The sequence below is a fragment of the Oncorhynchus keta genome, unplaced genomic scaffold (assembly GCF_023373465.1).
Source record: "Oncorhynchus keta strain PuntledgeMale-10-30-2019 unplaced genomic scaffold, Oket_V2 Un_contig_2186_pilon_pilon, whole genome shotgun sequence".
NCBI lineage: Eukaryota > Metazoa > Chordata > Actinopteri > Salmoniformes > Salmonidae > Oncorhynchus > Oncorhynchus keta.
This window is the reverse complement of record NW_026282653.1, coordinates 235,475-259,178: the sequence shown is the minus strand read 5'-3', so window position 1 is coordinate 259,178 and position 23,704 is coordinate 235,475. Positions and strand designations below refer to the sequence as shown.

Here is a 23,704-nt window from a genome sequence, read left to right as displayed (position 1 = left end):
CAGATGTTAATGCGAGTGTAGCGAAATGCTTGTGCTTCTAGTTACGAATTCCACTCTGGCATTATGGGATATTGTTTGTAGGCCAGTGGCAAAAAAAATCTCTATTTAATAAATGTTCAATTCAGGCTGTAACACAACAACATGTGGACAAAGTTAAATGGTGTGAATAGTTTGTGAAGGCAGTGTATGTGCCCCTGTTTTTTCCAGAGGTCCAAATTATAATCTCATGTCATATATTATGCATGCGTTATTGCATCCAAAACTATCGCACAATCTTGTGACTCAAAAATGACACGTGACATTGATCAGCCCACATACATATACCATAGTGTCACACCCTGACCATAGTTTGCTTTGTTTGTTTCTATGTTTTGGTTGGTCAGGGTGTGAGCTGGGTGGGCATTCTATGTTACATGTTTAATTTGTCTAGTTTGTCTAGTTCTATGTTTGGCCTGATATGGTTCTCAATCAGAGGCAGGTGTTCGTCATTGTCTCTGATTGGGAACCATATTTAGGTAGCCTGTTTGGTGTTGGGTTTTGTGGGCGATTGTCCTTAGTGTCTTGATGGCCTTGTTCTGTGTGTATGTGCACCAGTATTAGGCTGTTTCGGTTTTCGTTACGTTTTGTAGTGTTTGTATTTAGATTCGTGTTGCTTCAGTTGAATAAACATGGCTCGCAATCTACACGCCGCATTTTGGTCCGACTCTCTTTCCCATACAGAAAACCGTTACATAGTCGTATGCTGTATACATAAATCAGATGGGATGCATGTCGTGCATAAATTGCTCACTTCAAAAATGCAATAACTACCTTCTTAAAAAATACTGCAAGGAACAGATCTCATTGGTATGGAAAATGTATTATAATCTTATTTCAACACTGAAGATGGGGCCAAATTGTAAGTATCCCAGGCATAAATCTGTGGTTGTCTCCCTCTTCTGTTGAAAACAAGGCACTACAGAAACATGCCACTGTTGATCAAAAATGTTAATTGACACCCTGAAGAATTTCTATACAAAATCATCAAGTTAATCAGGGTCAACTAAACTTGAACTAAACTTCCCCTCCTCACTTTATTTCAATAGTTTTTATTGAGTCGTCAAAAGACAGTTTATCCTTACACCATAAAGGAACCTTTGATGTCTCGCTTATCACCGAAACATTTTCCTCTGCACATCTACTCTACCTCATCAGCATTTTGACTACTAACATCCAAGGTCAACATTTAATGGGGTTCTGAAATGTTAGTTGACAGTCATGTAAAATTGTGTAAAAAATGAAATGCGAAAGCCATTTGTTTCCAAGACAACAGACCAAAACACACAGGAGCCAGGAGCCCATTAACTACTATTTATAGATGTGTGGTTTTGGCCAGAGACCTCTCTGGAGCACCAAAAAGTCTATTAGAGCCTGAGTCAGAGGGAAAGGGGGGTTGGGGGTTGGGGGTGTGCTCACTTTTCTGCGAAGTAGAACAGTTTTGTCAGGGAGGGCTGCCCTTTAATTCCACATGATCCACTACATCCATCCCACTGTGCTTGGCTACAATTACAGTACTGTTATGCATTGGTCTAATTGGAAGGACATCATATAAATCAACCTACTACTTCAGACACACTAGTGGTGGAAGTCACATACAATAAACCACACACAATATAGGTCTTGATAAGATAAGATTTACTGGGGGTTTTTGTTCTCAAAATAATATAGCACACATTTTTTTAACCATAGTAGGCTAAAACCACAATGATAACAATACAGTCTCTATAACTTCTATTTTAATATTACTGCAGAGATGACTTACACGTCTCATTTGACAGTTTTGCTACCCTGGGCGAACAGTCCTTTACAGTCTTGTTTACAGGTGCTGGCATGGAATAGGTTAATGTTATCTGCCCACACCAATACCTGCCTCCCTGCCAGAACTCCTCCTCTCCAGTGTTATATGGACGGAGTGTTGGACACTGTCGTGCTTACCTGCGCAACACATTATGTTGTACAGATGGGACCCCACCTTTCCCTGTTTGGAGCCGACATACCGGGAAGACATAGCAGCCTTCCGTAGTTGTATTCTACTGTACATTCCCCGCCGCAGCGGGACATTGCGTTCCTATTGGAATGCAATTCTAAAGGACATCCCCGATATAGCAGTCTGTCTGGACTGTTTCAGTCCACAGGCGATGTTTCTTCTTTTTGCTAGTATGCAGGCCTAATGTGTTTCTTACAACCATTAGGCTACATAATGCACCTTGGAATGGTGTCAACAGCACTAGTCACCAAATGCACATAACACAGGTGTTACAATTCTTGCATTTTAAACTGCCTTTTGGCACTATTTATTTTGATACATTTATTCTATAATTTAGCAGATGCTCTTATCCAGTATCCTTTTTGTACTGGTCCCCTGTGGCAATCAAACCCACATTTTGGCATTGCAAGGGCCATGCTCTACCAGCTGAGCCACACAGTACCCTTTTCACATATATAATCTAATTACATATTATTAGACAGGCTTACACTTCTGAGATTGAGAATTACACTGAAGTTTCTATTCAATCTGAGTTGTGAGGAGTTGTTGGGAGTTCTGATGATATCCTCTATCCATGCATTATAGGCTATTACATCTGTTAGTAATACATTGTTTCAGCAGAACCAACTGGTTTTCATTGCCATGGCACAGAATCCTCAAGTGCTCCACAGTTATCACACACAATTGTTTTCTCTTTCACAATCTTCAAATGATGAGAAATGAACATGAAAGGAAAGGGTGATAACAAAATGTATATTTCAGTTCGAGAAAAATAAACATGCATTGAGCCATAAATAATGTGTTCGACTGCATTCAATTATTAAAATAATAACACTAAATAATTTACGCATAGTGAGATGGAAGTAAAGGATATTGGGAGATTCATAGGAGTCTGCCCTTTCAGGTCACTGTCAGGACTTCCCCCGAGGTTGGCTCTCCTGCCCGTTCAGGCGGTGCTCGGCGGTCGTCGTCACCGTCCTATTAGCCACTACCGATCCCTTTTCGTGTATCTGTTGGTTTTGTCTGATTGTTTTCACCTGTGTGTTAGTTAATTAGTGTCTGTATATAATGTAGGTTGTCCCGCCCTTGTTTTGTGCGGGATTGTTTGTTTTGTCATTCGTTTCGTCTGTCTGTGTTTTTTGTGTTTATTATTCTCCGGTTTGTCTGTTATCCTGTTTTGGATAATTTCACCCTGTTTGTATTTTGGGTTTTCTGTGTTTATTTTTGTTATATATATGCCATTTTTGTTCACCGGAGAATAAACTTATTATGGCTATTTCCTCTCTGTGCCTGATTCCACCCACCTTGACTAGACGTGACAGTCCTCCCTTGCACTTATCTGATTGTCTGATAGGATCAAGAGATTGAATACAATTGTATAGCAGACTCATTTTAATAGAAAGCTACAAACTATGTTTAGGGCTATGATAGAAAATGTTTCACATGTCAAAAAAGTCCTAATCCCTAGTCACATTATGTAGACATTTATTGTCAATGCTGACTACAAATGTATTTTGTAGTCTATGAGACGGAAACCGGTTTGTCAGCATGAACGGATTGCTTTATTACCCCCTATTGCTATTAGGAGAAGCCATTGCCAACATCAACTTTAAAACCCACGCCAAAGCTCTTAATTTGGCCAACGATTTATAAAAACCAACTGTTTTTCATTTCTGGCCTGGGCAACGTTGAGTAAAAGCTATACAAATAATACACCCATTCACTCAGCAGAGACGTTAAAACCTTGCGCTGTGCTAATGGATCTTTGATTATTGTAGTGCACACCAAATGGCGAATAGGGCCAATAGGGCTATGGCCAAAAGTAGTGCACTATGAAACGAATAGGGTGCCATTTGGGACTGTGCCAGTGAATAGCACACATGCCTTCAAATCCACTGAGCCATTCTGGGACCCTGAGGACAAGTCAAGGGGAACTTCCAGTATGTTATGGTTGTATCGAGCAGCCAGTTCATTATTTAAACTTGTCGGGGGGAAACCTCCCCTATAACTGAAATAGGTCGAAGGTCTACATGTCAATCAAAGTACTGCCTAACATAAGTGCTCTCTGCCAGGCCATGTTTGTCCCTCCCCTCCTCATCCAACATGTGACCTATATAATATATATGTATATATGTTAATCAAACATAAAAGCCATCCAATACTCTGCTAAAAGAAGTCCAATACGGTATGGCAAGAGTGAAAACAGTGCACTGACATAAGGTAGCATTAGCCATGAAACCACAAATGTGATAGACTTCTGCACTTCCTTATGCATTCAAATCAAATCAAATCAAATCGAATTTTATTTGTCACATACACATGGTTAGCAGATGTTAAATGCGAGTGTAGCGAAATGCTTGTGCTTCTAGTTCCGACAATGCAGTGATAACCAACAAGTAATCTAACTAACAATTCCAAAACTACTGTCTTATACACAGTGTAAGGGGATAAGGAACATGTACATAAGGATATATGAATGAGTGATGGTACAGAGCAGCATACAGTAGATGGTATCGAGTACAGTATATACATATGAGATGAGTGTGTAGACAAAGTAAACAAAGTGGCATAGTTAAAGTGGCTAGTGATACATGTGTTACATAAGGATGCAGTCGATGATGTAGAGTACAGTATATACATATGCATATGAGATGAATAATGTAGGGTAAGTAACATTATATAAGGTAGCATTGTTTAAAGTGGCTAGTGATATATTTACATAATTCCCATCAATTCCCATTATTAAAATGGCTGGAGTTGGGTCAGTGTCAATGACAGTGTGTTGGCAGCAGCCACTCACTGTTAGTGGTGGCTGTTTAACAGTCTGATGGCCTTGAGATAGAAGCTGTTTTTCAGTCTCTCGGTCCCAGCTTTGATGCACCTGTACTGACCTCGCCTTCTGGATGATAGCGGGGTGAACAGGCAGTGGTTCGGGTGGTTGATGTCCTTGATGATCTTTATGGCCTTCCTGTAACAACGGGTGGTGTAGGTGTCCTGGAGGGCAGGTAGTTTGCCCCCGGTGATGCGTTGTGCAGTCCTCACTACCCTCTGGAGAGCCTTACGGTTGAGGGCGGAGCAGTTGCTGTACCAGGCGGTGATACAGCCCGCCAGGATGCTCTCGATTGTGCATCTGTAGAAGTTTGTGAGTGCTTTTGGTGACAGGCCGAATTTCTTCAGCCTCCTGAGGTTGAATAGGCGCTGCTGCGCCTTCTTCACGACGCTGTCAGTGTGAGTGGACCAATTCAGTTTGTCTGTGATGTGTATGCCGAGGAACTTAAAACTAGCTACCCTCTCCACTACTGTTCCATCGATGTGGATAGGGGGGTGTTCCCTCTGCTGTTTCCTGAAGTCCACAATTGTCTGTAGTGCAACAGCTGCAATGCTGAAAGGAGACCAGGTCAAATGTAAAGCAGCTGAATATTAACACGCAGAGTTAGAGATAACCCACTGCCTAGTTTTACAAAGCAATGTTAGTCATTTCACAGTCAAACCAACATTATTGGTTAGTATGTCTAGTGGTGGATTCAATAAAATGCAGTAGCATATATGTCGTCTTCAATAAAGATGTGGTTCATGCAGTAAGGATATTACTTAACAAAACAAGTAGGACTCACTTGAAAAAGGGATATCAATGTCAATGTGACTTCCCTGTTTAAATAAAGAATAAATAAAGTAGAAAGCTGTAGAAATCTCCTTATCTAAATAGGCGGTTCCTCTGTGAGACTGATCTAGTCTGCAGTCTACCAGCGAGAACACTGGGAGAGATATGGATAGGCCTGTTGTCTGTCTGGTACAGTACTTGGCCAATGTTCAGGAAAACAACAATTTGACTCAAAAATCTACAGCTTTACTTTACCATTGTCCTGTCCATCAGACTTGTTGATTTAAAGTATGGGGGTCATATGGGTGAGTGAGCAAGGCTAGAAAGTAAAATACTATTATCCTCTCTCTCTCTCTATCTCGCTCTCCACACCTGCAGCCTTTCACTCAGGCATCCTGTAATTTTCCTCTGGGTGTGACTGTCCCACTGTCTGCAGAGGAGAGCCTGACAGGTTCACTGTAACAAGCTGTGTCAACAGGAAATTACATTTGAAACAAAGAGGTGTGTCAAGTAAGTGCCACATACATAGAGTAGTAGCTAGCTAACCTTTATGAGGTTATCGGAGTAGAATAGTGTGTGATCTATTCTCCAGAGACCAGAAGGCCCAAGTATAGCCCATGTATAACTATTAACACTGTGAACATTCCATATAGGAGCACTGTGAAAGCCTATTGAACAGGATCATAAACATAGAAGACTTGTTGCATAACTCAGTTATGTTTAGAAGGGGAAAGCCAAGAAGGGGGGAAAAAATCAAAGGAGGATTTTCCACAATTCAAGACTTTTGAGTTCACCTTGTAAGCAAGTCTATTCTACACAAGATCAATCAATCAAATGTATTTATAAAGCCCTTTTTTACACCAGCCGAGGTCACAAAGTGCTGTACAGAAAAATAATTCAGATTTACCATGTAACAGATTAAACATTATTATGTTATCATACAGTTCTCTAACCCACTACCCACTAAAACTGCTCCACTCTCACAAAAATAACAAATGATCTTTAAGTGAATCAAAATGATAATATCTGTCATAAGGCCCCATGCAGTATCAAATCATTTCTGGGTAACAATTAAGTACCTTACTGTAACAGATTTCCATTAACCCCTTACACTCATGGAAATTGACCTATATGAATAGGGACACATATTTCTAACAGAATAACTATAAAAAGCATATGCATGACCATGTTAGCAATTGAAATAGAACACTTGGATATTATGGGGAAATTATCAGACCAAAGGTCTGACATCACGCTGTTGATATTCTGTGTATTTTTTTTATGTAGTTTTCACAGCATTTGTTAATAAAGAAATCTGAAAATACTCTTTCAATGATATTCATTGAAATTTGGGAGTATGTGCAAGATAAGAAAAAACTATTACAAGGGTTTGAGTGATAGGTCTAACTGGTGTCTCCAAGTGGCCACACACATCTCTAAACTGTGCACACACCTCTCCTAGCTTTGCCATTGAGGAACCAAAGCAAGCACACTTGTAGTTTTTTTTGGAACCCTGTGTTCCCACCATCACGCAATTACGGTTCATGTTTACGCAATCCAAAAACATTCAATTATAAATTGCATTTTGGATCATCAAATGATGCCCACCTGATTATTGCCAACATGCTAGCTATAAGTTATGAAATACGATCTTACAGTGTTAGGCTTTCAAAAGGTCCTTCACACAAACTACTTGTAATTTTGGTGTGCATAGAATGGAGTCATGAATGCATTCAAGTGCATGTTCCGTGGCAAATTTCCTTCACAATCTGATAAACATATAAGATAGGCTCATTCTATTCAGGACAACCCAGGGTATAAAGCATGCCATCCTCGTAACTGTGGATCAAACATAACAATCATAAACGTTTATATTGTAAATTACATGAGTTTTCAAATATGGAAATGTGAAGTGCACATTTGGACTCATGGGTGTGTGGTTTGTTTTTATGACATGAAGTATTTATTATAATCCTTAATGTCTGATCTTTCAGAACACATCGACTCCTCTCGATGTTCAGCATTTCCTTCACTCAGACACCAATAATGTGCAAAAGTAGCCCAATTATTAGGATACAATAGTATGTGGAGACCCCTTCAGATGAGTGGATTCTGCCATTTCAGCCACACCTGTTGCTGACAGGTGTATAAAATTGAGCACACAGCCATGCAATCTCTATAAACAAACAGTGACAGTCAATGCTGTCACTTGTCCACTCAAGCTTAACATTGTTGTCATCTATCGGCCAACCTGGTGCCCTTGGAGAGTTCCTCAATGAGCTTGACACGTTGATAAGCTAATTTCCTAACGACCGCTTACCACTCGTCGTACTTGACGACTTCAACCTCCTGACGTCTGCCTTCGATTAATTTATTTCCAACTCTTTCCCCTCTTCGCCTCACCCTTTCCCAATCCCCTTCAACTCACAAAGCAGGCAATATGCTTGACCTCTTCTTTACTAGAGGCTGTTCGCCTACTAATTTCACTGCAACCCCCTCCAGGTCTCTCATCATTACTTTGTTTCCTTTACTGTCTCCCTTTCCTCCAACCCTAGCCACTCAGCCCCTATCCAGATGGTCATGTGCCGTTGCAATCTACGCTCTCCCATTACTCTCTCCTCTTCCATCCTATCATCTCTTCCTTCTGCTAAATCCCTCTCCCTCAGGTCCTGATTCTTACTCTTTGACCCTACTCTCCTTGGATTGTATCCACATTGTTGGATTGTATCCTACTACCAGGTGACATGGAGAGGATCTGTCTGCAGCAAACTCTCACTACTGGTGTCCCCAGGGCTCGGTTCTAGGCCCTCTCCTCTTCTCTCTGTACACCAAGTCACTCTGCTCTGTCAAATCCTCACATGGTCTCTCCTATCAATACTATGAGGATGATACTCAACTACTTTTAACCTTCCACCCTTCTGTCACCCAGTTAGCGAATTGCAATTCTGCGTGCCTGGCAGATATCTCAGCTTGGATGTCGGCCCACCACCTCAACCTAGACAAGATGGAGCTGCTCTTCGTGTTGTGTTAAGTAAAAAATAAAAGTAACAAATAATTAAACAGCAGCAGTAAAATAACAATAGCGATGCTATATACATGGCGTACCGGTACAGAGTCAATGTGCTAGGGCACCAGTTAGTCGAGGTAATTGAGGTAATATGTACATGTAGGTAGAGTTAAAGTGACTATGCATAGATAATAAACAGAGTAGCAGCAGTGTAAAAGACGGGGGTCAACGCAAATAGTCTGGGTGCCATTTGATTAGCTGTTCGGGAGTCTTATGACTTGGGGGTAGAAGCTGTTAAGAAGTCTTTTGGACCTAGACTTGGCGCTCCGGTACCACTTGCCGTGTGGTGGCAGAGAGAACAGTCTGCGACTTGGGTGGCTGGAGTCTTTGACAATTTTTATTTTAGGGCCTTCCTCTGACCCCACCTGGTAGAGAGGTCCTGGATGGCTCCAGTGATGCACTGGGCCGTACGCACTACCCTCTGTAGTGCCTTGCGGTCAGAGGCCGAGCAGTTGTCATACCAGGCAGTGAATCAACCATGTTCTCAATGGTACAGCTGTAAAACATTTTGAGGATCTGAGGACCCATGCCAAATCTTTTCAGTCTCCTGAGGGGGAATAGGATTGCTCGTGCCTGCTTCACGACTGTCTCGGTGTGTTTGGACCATGATAGTTTGTTGTTGATGTGGACACCAAGGAACTAGAAGCTTTCAACATGCTCCACTACTGCCCCGTCGATGAGAATAGGGGCTTGCTCAGTCCTCATTTTCCTGTAGTCCACAATCATCTCCTTTGTCTTGATCACGTTGAGGGAGAGGTTGTTGTCCTGGCACCACACGGCCAGGTCTCTGTTCTCCTCCCTATAGGCTGTGGTAGGGCGGGGCTCCCATCCATTACAAGACCATGGCGCTTGCCTACAGAGCAGAAAGAGGAGCTGCCCCGCCCTACCTATGTTCAAACCCTACACCACAACCCGAGCACTCTGTTCTGCCACCTCCGGTCTCTTGACCCTCCCTCCCCTCAGCCCAGTCCAATTTGTTCCATTTCCGTGCATCCCAATGGTGGAACCAGCAATCCCTGAAGCTAGGTCAGCAGAGTCCCTACCCATCTTCCGAAAGCACCTGAAACCCTACCTCTTCAAAGAGTTGCTTAATAATCCCCCCTCCCACAAAAAAACTCTCCCGACTCCCCCCTTTCTGACTCTAACTTTGCTGATAGCTACTTTATTGAGGAACATTGTACATACTATGCCTGTGATATGTAGCTTTCTTAAGATTAAATCACTAACTGTGAATTGCTCTCGATAAGAGCATCTGCTAAATGACTAAAATGTAAATGTCACAATGGAAAGCCAAAACTCCCACCCATGCAAACCTGCTAGTTAGAAGGCCCTGTGTAGATTGTATTTTCAACCAGCAACTACCAAGAAATAAAGATGGTAAAAATGTTAGTTAGTTCATCAGCTGCTGTATAATATGATATGAAACACAGGAAAACGTATTTTTTACTGCAATGGGCCTTTAAGGTTATTTTGCAATCATAGAGAATCATTCATTTCTCCTTAGCGCATGTAAATCCATAACAACACAAGAAAAGTCAGACAAGGCTGAGGCGGAACTAGAAGTCTTGAGTCCAACTGTGAAGCAACGCTAGTCAACAACAATACCACTGCTCCTATGTCATCATATTACAACCAGCATTTGCAGGGTTAAACCCATCTTCTTGACACATCAGGAAATCTAGCTGGATAGGAGAAAAACGAGGGGAAGCAGTGTGAGACACAAAAGCAAAGAGGGAAGAGAGAGCAGACCATTTAAGACGACGAATGGTGAAGACTAGAGACCGGACCCGTTCACACAGCAGCAAACTTCTGATCTCTCCTCATGTGCCCCAAAGACGTACAGTAGCATCACCTTTCCTGAAAGACAGTAAGCCTCATAACAAGATTGTTACCCAGCTGGTCTTACCTTCTCTTAACTGCCTCCTATGTTGCCTCCACTGCCAAACAGCGATCAAAGTGACAACATGTCCTACAACCACCAGGGTTGGGAACACGTTTCCAGGGGGGCTTGCAGACAGAGTGAGAAATCGCAGGCTTCAGAGATAAGTGGGAGGGCCTAGGGTGAGATGTGATGGGGGAGTGTAGGACGGGGAGATCAGCCAGGGGTGTGGTGCCACCGTCACGGACTTTAAACCAAAGAGGCAGCCAACTTTCGCAACTTACGAGAGAGCAGAGCAAAATAGCAGCTCTTCCACCTTTTTTCTCTCTGTCCGATTCAGACTGCTGGCAAAAGTGGCTGAGCTCCCTCCCTCTCGCTCTTTCCCTCTCGCCATTCCTTCCTTCACAATCTCTGGTCTCTGCTTCTCGTTTGTACACTCATACCTACATTCTTCTCTTCTTCATTTAGCCTGGTACATTTATTCACGTTAGCTTTCAGGAAACAAATGAAAAACTCCTAATATAGTTAGAATAGTTTCCTCATCTTTTGTTTGCTATTCATACACCAACTGGTTTGCTTTGTTTCCAGTCAAGGGCTGTCTCACCGCAGCCTATCTGGCAGCAGTTAATAATACATGAGACCTTTTTTTGTAACGCACACACTTAGGCCAGCCCTGATAAGGAAAGTAAGTGCAGAGCATTGAGATTGAGATGTAACCCTGTCATGCTCATAATGATTCAATACAGGTTTCTCCTCACAAACCTCTAGTCGTAAGCTACTCATTATTTCCCACCTTCCCCATGAGTCATGACAAAAGGATCCTACTTTTTACACTATTTATACAAAACTATGTGGACACCTCTTAAAATTTGTGGATTTGGCTAGTTCAGTCCCACCCGTTGCTGACAGGTGTATAAAATTGAGCACGCCACCATGCAATCTCCATAGACAAACATTGTCAGTAGAATAGCCATACAGAAGAGCTCAGTAACTTTCAACGTGGCACCGTCATTGGATGCCACCTTTCCAACACGACATGTCGTCAAATTTCTGCCCTGCTAGAGCTGCCCCGATCAACTGTAAGTGCTGCTATTGTGAAGTAAAAACATCTAGGAGCAACAACCACTCAGTCGTGAAGTCGTAGTCCACATAAGCTCACAGAACGGGACCCGCGTGTACTGAAGCGTGTACAAATCATCTGTCCTCCGTTGCAACAGTCATTACCGAGTTCAAAACTGCCTCTGGAAGCAACGTCCGCACAATAACTGTTTGTGGGGAGCTTCATAAAATGCGTTTCTATGGCCGAGTAGCCACACACAGGGCTTGAACATCAGTGCTCGACCTCACTAATACTCATGGCGGAATGGAAGCAATGTTCCAACATCTTTTGGAAAGTCTTCCCAGAAGAGTGGAGGCTAGCAGAAGTGAATAGTGTTTATAGCAGCAAAAGGGGGACCAACTCCATATTAATGCCCATGATTCTGGAATGAGATGTTCGTTGAGCAGGCGTCCACATATTTTTGGTAATGTAGTGTATCATAGAGATCCTGTGATGATGCTGTCTTTGCAGAGCCCCACAATGCATAAGTCCTCCGAGTGTATCCCCCATCATTTCGCTACACTCGCATTAACATCTGCTAACCATGTGTATGTGACAAATACATTTTGATCACTAAAGAAATCATGACTTGTCACTCTTCCCAAAGCCACGGAAGAGGCAAGAGTGTTGCTTCCAAATCAAATAAAATAAAATAAAATCTAATTTTATTTGTCACATACACATGGTTAGCAGATGTTAATGCGAGTGTAGCGAAATGCTTGTGCTTCTAGTTCCGACAATGCAGTAATAACCAACAAGTAATCTAACTAACAATTCCAAAACTACTGTCTTATACACAGTGTAAGGGGATAAAGAATATGTACATAAGGATATATGAGTGAGTGATGAGCAGCATAGGCAAGATACAGTAGATGGTATCAAGTACAGTATATACATATGAGATGAGTATGTAAACAAAGTGGCAGTGTTTTCTGTAAGCAAAACGCAGTGAGGTGAACTTTAGGTGGGGCAGAGAGTGTCACTTACAACTCAAATGACACATGGTAATCCAACACCATGATCAGTGTCTCTGCTCCCATAGAGGAAGAAGGACCATGCCAAACGCACCGGCCCATAAAGAAGAGACCAAAATAGACATTGCGACAGACCACAAGTCGCCTACAGTATGTCCTATGGCACAGTCAATAACAATTTATATATGGTAGACAATCTACAGAGGTACGTAGGCTACAAACATACAGTATGCTCTAACTGAATTAGTAAGCATGCCCAGTAGCCTCTGCCAAAGGAGCGAAGCAACACACAGGCACACTTCTATCAACCTACCAGGCATGATCATCTATAGAAGATTGTAAGAGGGATATTTATTCTAAGAGAAGCAGCTCTTCAGGATGTCAAATAGAGCTGTGTTCGAATACTGATACTAACTGCATTAACCATACTATTTGTGACATAAATTTAGTATGTAGTATGTGAATGGGTCATTGTATGGATATAGTTAGTATGCCAAAAGTTCCCGGATATCGTACCACATTCGCCAAAATAGTATACAAGCAGTGGACACTATTTCCGTGATTTTAGGGCCTATAATACAATTCTTCAAAAAATGGTTGTAGCTTCACAACGTTTTCAGTTTTGAAGAAAATCCGAAAAGCCGAAATCCGAGAGAGCAGATACAAATTCATTGCTTTAACTAATTATATGACAAATGTTAAGAAAATGTTGAGCAATGTAATAAAGTATGGACTTTTATATAAGTTACGTTACACATTATGTTGGCAGACAATTTGTTAGCTACACTATCCTTACGAACCACATAGCATACAGCAGTATGTACCGGATGTTTGCTAGCTACCTAAAGTTAGTTGGCTATTAATACATCAAACTTGCCAGTATATTATATGCTATCTAACTAACTACCCAACTGTGTGTTCATAAACGCTCTGGGCGTTCCTAAATAAGAGCTTTGTCAGATTGCCTGTTTGTAAATTGAACCATTGCGCACACTGGATTCTCTGGCCGGTGGAGTAGGGTTGATCCGAGTGTTCTGTCCTCCCAATGGCAGTCAAGCACCCAAGCTAACTGGATAACGTTGGCTAGCTTACTAGCTACTTGCAGACACAACTAAGAGAACACCTCACTGACCATTTTACTCGCCCTAGCAGAACTGGTTAGGCTGTTTTCATGTTATCTAGAGTGTTGGTGACTAACTGTGCTGCTGGCAAGAGTTTTATCATGCTTCTTTGCTGATGTTTACTGACACCGGCCATATTCAACAGGTGTTGAGCGTTTGTAAATTCGGAATTTATTCTGCGCCCTTGCACACTCAGACGAGAGTGCTCTGAAATCGGAGTAGATAGCCAGAGTGAATTTACGAACACAACCTATTGACTTGATTATTCATGTCATTCTTAGCTTAGCTAAGTGGTATAGTCGTTGTGAGTTCCAAATGGACATTGTTAATGAAGTTGTAAGATGTCTAGCTAGTAATTTGTTATGCTAACAAGCTAGCAAGAAGTTGAATAGCATCATCATCAACTTCCAGTAGACAGGCGAAGCGCTAGTACGCTCAACTGAAAGTATACCATTTGTTTACAGGTAGTAAACACACTCATTAAGTATATAGTATACATTATGTTAGTATGGATATTCCAACAAAGCTCTGGTCTGAAGAGACAGAGGTGGTTTCTCGCTTATCTCTGTCTGATAGCTCAATTATGAGGGGTATCCCTTTTACACTATTTTGAGGGGTGCCTGTTTTATCCCTGCAGGTAAATGTCAACCAAAACCCTGGTGACCAAAACAATTGTCCAGGGGATATGGAGAAGGCTTATGCATTACAATTAAAAGTGGACACTGAATGGGCAATATGGTCATTATGATAGGGTTAGAATCAGACAGAGCAAAAGAGATGTCTAGCTTTCTGATGTCACATCACCACTCCTCCATATGGCTGGTCTGCCCCCATCTTTAATACATTTCCTACAGCTAGCTGGAAACTGTACCAACATTTTTTCTGCAGGTGCCTCCTCTTTCGAAAACATAAATTGAGGAGTCACCTTAAGCTTGAGAGGAATAGGAGATGGAGTGGAGGAATGCAGTGCTGAGGCAGAGGGCTCATTGTGAGGACGACTGACTAGCTATTACTCTGAACTGTGTGTGGTGAGCTTTGGGGTGCCTAGACCTGCAGAGGCATCACCCTAGTGGGTGCCACACATTGTGAAGGCGGATAACTCCAGTGGTTACATGACAGGCTGGTTCTCAGAGTAGCCCTCTACAAGGTCATCCACCATCTCCCTGACCACCTTCATCTGATTAAGCCATGAACTGACCTTCTCCATTTTTGGAGGATGCATGCACTCAAAGGCTCTATTGGTTGACCTAGCTAGCTTTTGAAGTGCTTTGAGATTTATTCATGTTACGAAAACACTGTAGAAGTTGAATAAATTGATATTTATAATTACTTTTAAACAGCATGGACCGGAGTGATTCGCAAGACATATGGCACAACAGGCCTCAAATATTATCGCTTATACTTTGTATTTATAATACAAATTGAACAATTGAAATAAGTGAGAAAGTAATCACATAAATCAAATTATGTTATAGTTACTTTAGGTTATATTTACATAGACTACCTGCTCAGATGTCACTTCCTAGACTATATCAATACCTTATTGAACTTGACATCTTTCTAAAACATACAATTGCTTAACCAACTAAACAAAATATTTCAGCTACCTTTAAATCACCTAAATCATCACTACTTCTTGCAGTAAAATATGTTGTTTCAGTTGGGAGGGCAAAGGCCAAAGATAGCATCATGCATCACCAGGGAATGGGATAACACATTCCTACAGTACCAGTGTATCCCTCACAAAAGAGCTAACAGTGCTTCACTGCCAATCAGCATCCTTTATTCAACATACTCTACAAAATAATTTTCCAACCTACCGTCAGATCGACCGACACACAGACACCATATGTCCACCTCAATTCACTGCGGTCCATATTTTAGACAAAATACTGACTAACACCCGCTGCAATGTATGCTGATCAAAACCAGAGGGAAGTGCTCATGCCCAAAAAAGGAAAAGAATAGTGGGAAACCCCCAAAAAACAAGTGAGCCACAAGTTTGATTTATTTTGAGTGACCTTCTGCAGAGGAAACACAGCATCCCTAGTGTGGCGGTCGGTCTGGGACGTTGGCAACTGGATGGCTTCCATGTATCAACAACAGAGGACACATTTCTTTTCTTACAGGAATGGGAGACAAAGCATGGAAAACATTATTTTTTCAGCCCAGCTACCCCAACAAAGGTCTCTCTGTTTGGAGATGGGAATCTCGAGCAATGCTATGATTATGAACCCAAGTCGAATTACAGTACTTGATCAATTATCACCAGCGCAATGGATCTCTTGTACAATACAACTCTGTGACAATATTTACATGTCAACAAAAGCAAATGCCAATGTACTGCAAATGTTTGTCATACAAGATCACTGTACAGTACACTGTCCCATAACACCCTAGAGCAGCTGACTGCCATTGGAAGAGAGGGGTCAGGGAGTAGCCACTCAGAGGAGTTCACCCAGGCTCACACCCCTGGATTTAGCCTAGCTCTGGGGAACCCGAACCCAGCGAGAACCTGACTGTGTGAGTTGGAGGGAGCCTGCCCTACAAATATTCGTCTTGACTATAAAGTTTGAGCTACAACTCTGCTTCACAGTATTATTATCAAGATAAATCAGTAAATCCAAATATATAGAATGTAGGCTATGGATTGTTGGCTAACAATTTATTGACCATAAATCTGAACTTTCAACAGTGACCACTAGTTTACCACCGAATCACTATCAAAGTCAAATGGAATATAAATAAATATGAACCATTTGTCACATGTATGAAATGTAGAGATGGAATGCCACTACTGTTATCTGATACACTGGCAGCATTAAATCCCAGCTTTATCAATGTAAATCTAATGCTGACACCTCTTGGTAAGAATACTGTACTGTACCAGTAGTTAAAATGTCCTATCTTGGCCCTGTTGAATCAGATCTTCCATGAAGGATCTACCATTATCAACCTCCATAATTGCATTTTGTTTTACCCTATTCACAATAATAGAGAAAACGTTTAAAAAAGCATCTACCACTAGCTACTAGAATCTAGTCTGTTTGCATTTATTCTATTTTAATACGTCCAGCAGCAACAGCTTTGGCTGTTTTAAGGTGGCAGCTGCCACATGTTCTCATCTGAGCTCGATTATGTAGGAGCCGAGGCTTCGTCCCATTCAGCAGGATAAAGGGAAGGAAAAGCTCAGTGTTCCCTTTTTGGACTCTCATTTCCCAATTACTTGCTGAGTCATTTATCAGCCTGCAGAGAATGGAAAGTTCTCAGGCTGCATGGGTGTAGAAGTCTGAAACAGGCCATGTGGTTTCATGTGTTTTGGTGGAGTTTAAAATGGTGACTGGTGGTGAGAAGGAACTGTGGTTGTAAGAAACAAACATCTAATAAAGCAAAGATAAATGAGTTTGTTTATTTTCTGTAAATAAATACAATTTCAATGAATCTTGCTTTTGCTAATTATAAAAAGTAAGTTTTAGCTTGCTGAGCTGATTTCAGTTGAGATTAGAGATTTATTTAAAAGTCTGTTGCATTCAAAAACATGATTTTACTGTGTTTTATATATATTTTCACACTATGTAGTTGGAATAAAACTGTGAAAATTATGATAATTCCCTCAATTAGCTAGCTGCACTTTTTGTGAATTTTGAAGCATTTATGACATTTTTTCTTTTAAATCACAAAAAGCACATAAAAGGCTTCATAATTCATTATGGTCATGTTAACAGTTAACTGACTGCTTTTATTTCATAGAACAAACTGTTTAAGATCTCCTAAGCCTGTATTAACCTCAGACCTTATTTTGGGCATTTATCCCAAAATCCTATTCTTTCCCCATTCATTTTCCCCTTAGGAATGGCTGAACGAACCAGAGGTAACTAATTTCCAGTTTTTAGGACTGCAAACTGACGAGCTCTATTGGATCTTTAATCAGACTCACTTTGACTTCATATAGTGCTCCAAGAGATCTTCTTTTGCTTACGTCCATACCAGATCTCGTCAGATGTCAGAAGCTAAGCAGGGTTGGGCCTGACTAGTACTTGGATGGGAGACTGCCTAAGAAGACCAGGTGCTGTAAAGCTTTTTGTCCACTAGGGGGTGGTCTTGAATCATTTCATCAGCAACACAGACTTCTAGTATTCATTTGATGCTGAATGTTTCTTTGACTAAATGCATATTGTATGGGCTAGTCTCCCCGGTCCTATTAATAGAATCATTGATCCTTTTGTTGTCAGGGAGCAACTGCCTTTAAACTAAAATGTGTGCATCTCTGAGTTACCCCAGTGATCTTACTGTACTGTACATTCAGTGTGACTGAAAGATCCACAGGCCAGGATTGAAAGAATCAGCCATACCTTTACATTTTATTTTATCTTTATCTAACTAGGCAAGTCAGTTAAGAACAAATTCTTATTAACAATGATGTGACAGATGAAAATCTGTTAGAAACTTAGAAAGAGGGGGAATATAATAGTAACTACTATGATGGGTTGCTAATATGACTGGGATTGTGCCGTTGGCTTCTGGACAATGAAAGAAAGTTGATATGAAAACCAACAGAACAGGAGAGAAATGCTGGTTAATGGCATGAGGCCATCTTTATAAAATAATTGCCTCCACTTTTCTATGGATAGATTTTCTAAGGGCTACTTTGAAAGAAGGTAAGACGTGCCTCATTATTTGAAGTAAAGTCAAATGTTCAGGTTTCAAACAATTATGCTGCCTCAAACTTGCATTGCAAAGTAGTTGGTGACTCGCTGATAGTCAAAGGTAGTCAGGCTATAGTATGGCGCGAGATAGCTGTCACGCCCTGATCTGTTTCACCTGTTCCTGTGACTGTCTCCACCCCCTCTAGGTGTCGCTTATTTTCCCCAGTGTATTTATCCCTGTGTTTCCTGTCTCTATGTGCCAGTTCATCTTGTATGTTTAGTCAAGTCAACCAGCGTGTTTCTCCCCGTAAGCTATTCTCTTTTTCTAGTCCTCCAGGTTTTGACCTTTGCCTGTTTCTGGACTATGTACCCGCCTGCCTGACCATTCTGCCTGCCTTGACCACGAGCCTGTCTGCCACTCTGTACCTCCTGGACTCTGATCTGGTTTTGACTTTGTTGCTTGTCCACAACCATTCTCTTGCCTACCCCTTTGGATGATTAAACATTGTAAGACTCCAAACATCTGCCTCCGTCTGCATTTGGATCTCGCCTTGATAGTTAGGATCGTAAGAAAAGCCAATGCGTGAAACATGAAATGTAAATGTTAATTAGGTCTGTAAATGTACAAACCCTATGTTACAACTATGAATTAACATTTTACACATTCAATTCCTACTTTATGTCTAACTTTACTCGGTTACAAACCTTTGTCAGTAATGTGGCATCTGCAAAGGACAAGAACCGAACGTAGCTAGTCAATCAAGCAACTCTAGCTGAGACTTGTTTGTTTGCAGCTTCTGGTTTCCAAAATAAAAGTCTAAGGCTGGTTTTAGAATAACAATGATGTTACACCAGTAGATAGTGTACTATTTTTATTTTTATTCTACCTTTATTTAACCAGGCAAGTCAGTTAAGAACACATTCTTATTTTCAATGACGGCCTAGGAACAGTGGGTTAACTGCCTGTTCAGGGGCAGAACGACAGCTCAGGGATTTGAACTCGCAACCTTCCGGTTACTAGTCCAATGCTCTAACCACTAGGCTACCCGGCCTTCAGCAAATGACTTGTGAGAATGAAAGACCCAGAAGAGTCTTGTCTAGAATAACTGCCTAAGCTGCAAAGTAGAAAGTAAATATGATTTAGGCCTATTCCACTCTCTAAATATGCTGGTGTGTATAATTCAATGGTCATATAATTGCATAATACATTTATATACCCTTTATTGGCAATGACAGAGGTCAAACGTTTTCTGTAAGTCTTCACAAGGTTCACACACTGTTGCTGGTATTTTGGCCCATTCCTCCATGCAGATCTCCTCTAGAGCAATGATGTTTTGGGGCTGTTGCTGGGCAACACAGCCTTTCAACTCCATCCAAAGATTTTCTATGGGGTTGAGATCTGGAGACTGGCTAGGCCACTCCAGGACCTTGAAATGCTTCTTACGAAGCCACTCCTTCATTGCCCGGGCAGTGTGTTTGGGATCATTGTCATGCTGAAAGACCCAGCCACGTTTCATCTTCAATGCCCTTGCTGATGGAAGGAGGTTTTCACTCAAAATCTCACGATACATGGCCCCATTCATTCTTTCCTTTACACAGATCAGTCGTCCTGGTCCCTTTGCTAATGTCAGCTGGCTGACTCGCTAGCTAACTTTACGGGTATGATCTTATTATTCGTATCTCAGAGCCATTTGCTTGGCGAGTTATAGCCTAATGTTAGCTAGCTAACATTGAACCTGGTTGGTTATCTACCTGCAGATTCATGCAGGGTAGTAACGTCATGAGTTAGGATTATAGTTTATTGTTTAGCTAGCTAGCTACATGTCTTAACAAAAGAGGTACCAAAAGTAGGTACCAAAACATTCAAATGCATTTTCTCAAAAGTGAGGTTACAAGTTTATTAACTTTCAAAGCATAAATACTTTCCCATTGTTCCTCAAATGCCGTGTATGATATACAATTTTCTAGATCTGAGTCTCTACTATTATCCACCACCTGAATCCAGGTGGTGGGTCACATGTGTTCATGACCTGATTCATATAAATCATGTACAATTATTTTAAATCCGTATTAACCCCTCCTTCAGAATATCCTTTGGCAAGATTTTGAGTGATGAAATAAGTATAAAAATATTAAATAAAAAAAATATTTTGAGTGGGCTCTGTCATACATAATTCACAGATTCACCAAACATCTATTATTATTCTATGTTTCATTATTCCTGGTATATACTACTGGTTATGATTGCAGACAAAGCCCAGAGAACGGCATGGTGTAATATTGAATTGGTCATATTTTGATAAGGTGTATGCATGGGGATGTCCACATCACCCAGAGATATGTTCATGCTGTAGAGAAACTTAGCGGACTGAAACTTCCCTGTTGTAGGTATAATACAGCTAGTGCTATCTAGGCTTGCGCTGTCAAACAAATCCATTACATTAGCTACCTAGCTACCTAAATGTGAAGTAAACTCAACTGAGGAGTAAAAGAGAATGGAGACATTTAACTAGAAAACGTGCAGGATACCTCTTTCCGGTTTCCCTAACATCTGTGTTTTTTATTCTGTGTTAGCATAGCACTCATCACAGGCAGATTGGTGTACGTTTTTTTTGTTGGTAAGATGAAACTGCCAAAACTCTAAAATGCATTATTGAATGTCAGAATTTGGGGGCTCCCGAGTAGCGCAGCGGTCTAAAGCACTGCATCGCAGTGCTAGAGGCATCACTACAGACCCCGGTTCGACCTCAGGCTGTATCACAACCGGCCGTGATCAGGAGTCCCATAGGGCGGCATAAAATTGGCCCAGCATCGTCCGGGTTTGACGGGCATAGGCTGTCATTGTAAATAAGAATTTGTTCTTAACTGACTTGCCTCGTTAAATATAGGTTAAATAAATTAAAATAGCAGCAAGATTTGTTCAAGTCTAAAATATTGATCGGTTATCGTAACCTGGTCTTTGTATGTTCACAGATTAAATGTCACATTTATGTTTCATGTTCCAGAGCGTTTGTTCTTACGATCATAACAATTTACGTAAGGATTTGTGTATGTACATTCAACCTTTTGGCAGGTATCTCCCTCAATAATATATAGTCTATGCTTGGGTAGTCCTACAGTTGTCCAATCGTCCAACATCAGTTGATTGACGCCATTTCCGGTCACAACTTGCAGACTTGTTTACGTGTTGCTGTGCGTTTTGTTGCCAACCTTACTTTGCTACCTGACAACTTTACGTTTTTTACTTTTTAATTACCGTTTATATTTTTGGTTTTTCCCTCACTCAACTTTTTTTCCCTCAACTTTTTCACTCTGGACGCTTTATCTGGACATCGTTCGTCAGGACATCCAACAGCTGAAGCTAAATAGTAACATTAACATGATGCCTTCTAATTGCAGTCGCTGTACTCATAATATACAGGAGAACGATCGCCTTACGGCGAGGATAGCTGTGCTTCAAGCCCAGCTTCAGACGCAATCGTTAGGCAAGGGTCATTTCACTGTAGGAAAGGATGAAACAGCGTCTGTGCCACCAGTAAGTACAGATGGTAACGTTAGTATAAATCCCCTCGCACGGTTCCCGCAGCCAGACAACATTCTCACGGTTTCTGGAGGGAAATGCCGTAGGAATGCTCAACCGGTGTCGCTCATTCAACCGACAGAAACTTTCAACCGTTTTTCCCCATTAAGCAACGAGTCGGAGTCAGAGGCCGAGCCTTCTCTGGTCTCTCCTCCTCCCGTTACGGGGTCTGAGACTCTGAAGCTTCCCACCATTAGCTCTGACAAATTGAAAACTCTAGTCATTGGCGACTCCATTACCAACAGTATTAGACTTAAAACACTGTTTACCAGGGTGCAGGGCTACCGACATTAAGGCTAATCTGAAGATGGCGCTGGCTAAAGCTAAAACTGGCGAGTGTAGAGAGAATAGGGATATTGTTATCCACGTCGGCACCAACGATGTTAGGATGAAACAGTCAGAGATCACCAAGCGCAACGTCAGCGTGTAAATCAGCTAGAAAGATGTCGGCATCGAGTAATTGTCTCTGGCCCCCTCCCAGTTAGGGGGAGTGATAAGCTCTACAGCAGAGTCTCACAACTCCATCGCTGGTTGAACTGTTTTCTGGTCCTCCCAAAAGATAGAATTTGTAGATAATTGGCCCTCTTTCTGGGACTCACCAACAAACAGGACCAAGTCTGGCCTGCTGAAGAGTGACGGACTCCATCCTAGCTGGAGGGGTGCTCTCATCTTATCTACCAACATAGACAGGGCTCTAACTCCTCTAGCTCCACAATGAAATAGGGTGAAGGCCAGGCAGCAGGCTGTTAGCTGGCCTGCCAGCATAGTGGAGTCTGCCACTAGCACAGTCAGTGTAGTCAGCTCAGCTATCCCCATTGAGACCGTGTCTGTGCCCCGACCTAAGTTGGGCAAAACTAAACATGGCGGTGTTCGCCTTAGCAATCTCACTAGGATAAAGACCTCCTCCATTCCTGTCATTATTGAAAGAGATCGTGATACCTCACATCTAAAAATAGGGCTACTTAATGTTAGATCGGACAAGTACAAGGTCGTCAAGGTTCTCATTAGCAGCTTTAAGAATTTCCTTGTATATTATGCTCTCCCATCAAGGGGCTTTGGCTTTGTAGGACCAACCCGCCAGGCAGTCTCTGAATCTAGATGGGGCGGTGCTGCTTTAGTAGGTCTCTGACCACATTCATCTTTCTGATTTGGCTGCGTATAGGCTACTTGCTGCGTATAGGCCCATAAAACAGATATGGACTTCTCCTTAGTGTATGTGTCTCCCAGGTGGGTGTATAGGGTTGGGGACCCTTCCATCATGATAGGACAGTAAATAAATGAATATCAATTTATTTTAAAATGTATATCCCATATCTGCACACAATTGAAAGCTGTCTTTCATAACCGCTGCTCACAAACATACATGTGCTCTGGGATTTGCAATGCACACTCTTTTACACTCACTTAACACCACACTTTTCCAAACACAAAGCCACACCCACCTTCCATCATAATACATGCACACATACCCTTCTATGTCCTCCGTGTTTTATATCTTCCATTTTGATTCAGTACTTTTGTGTTCCAGTTCCTTATGTTGATGATGTATTATTTCGTTAATTATGTTTTCTTCTAATGCTGTCTTATCAATTTATTAAATACTGTAAATGGGAAGTCTAAAACTAATTATTTTCCAACATCCCTATCTAGAATGGTAAAGTGTAGTTGTAGTTTATTTATTTAACAATTGTTGTATTTTATTGCTTTCTAT

The 23,704-nt window shown here is 41.5% G+C and overlaps 1 protein-coding gene across 1 annotated transcript in view; it reads right to left on the bottom strand.

The window, feature by feature from the left end:
- Window positions 1-23,704, bottom strand: part of LOC118375193 (plectin-like) — a 114,385-nt gene that overhangs the window by 85,230 nt on the left and 5,451 nt on the right. The window contains exon 2 of the mRNA XM_052505005.1: window positions 10,601-10,728. Coding sequence (XP_052360965.1) covers window positions 10,601-10,728 — 128 coding nt within the window. The remainder of the gene's footprint in view (window positions 1-10,600; window positions 10,729-23,704) is intronic.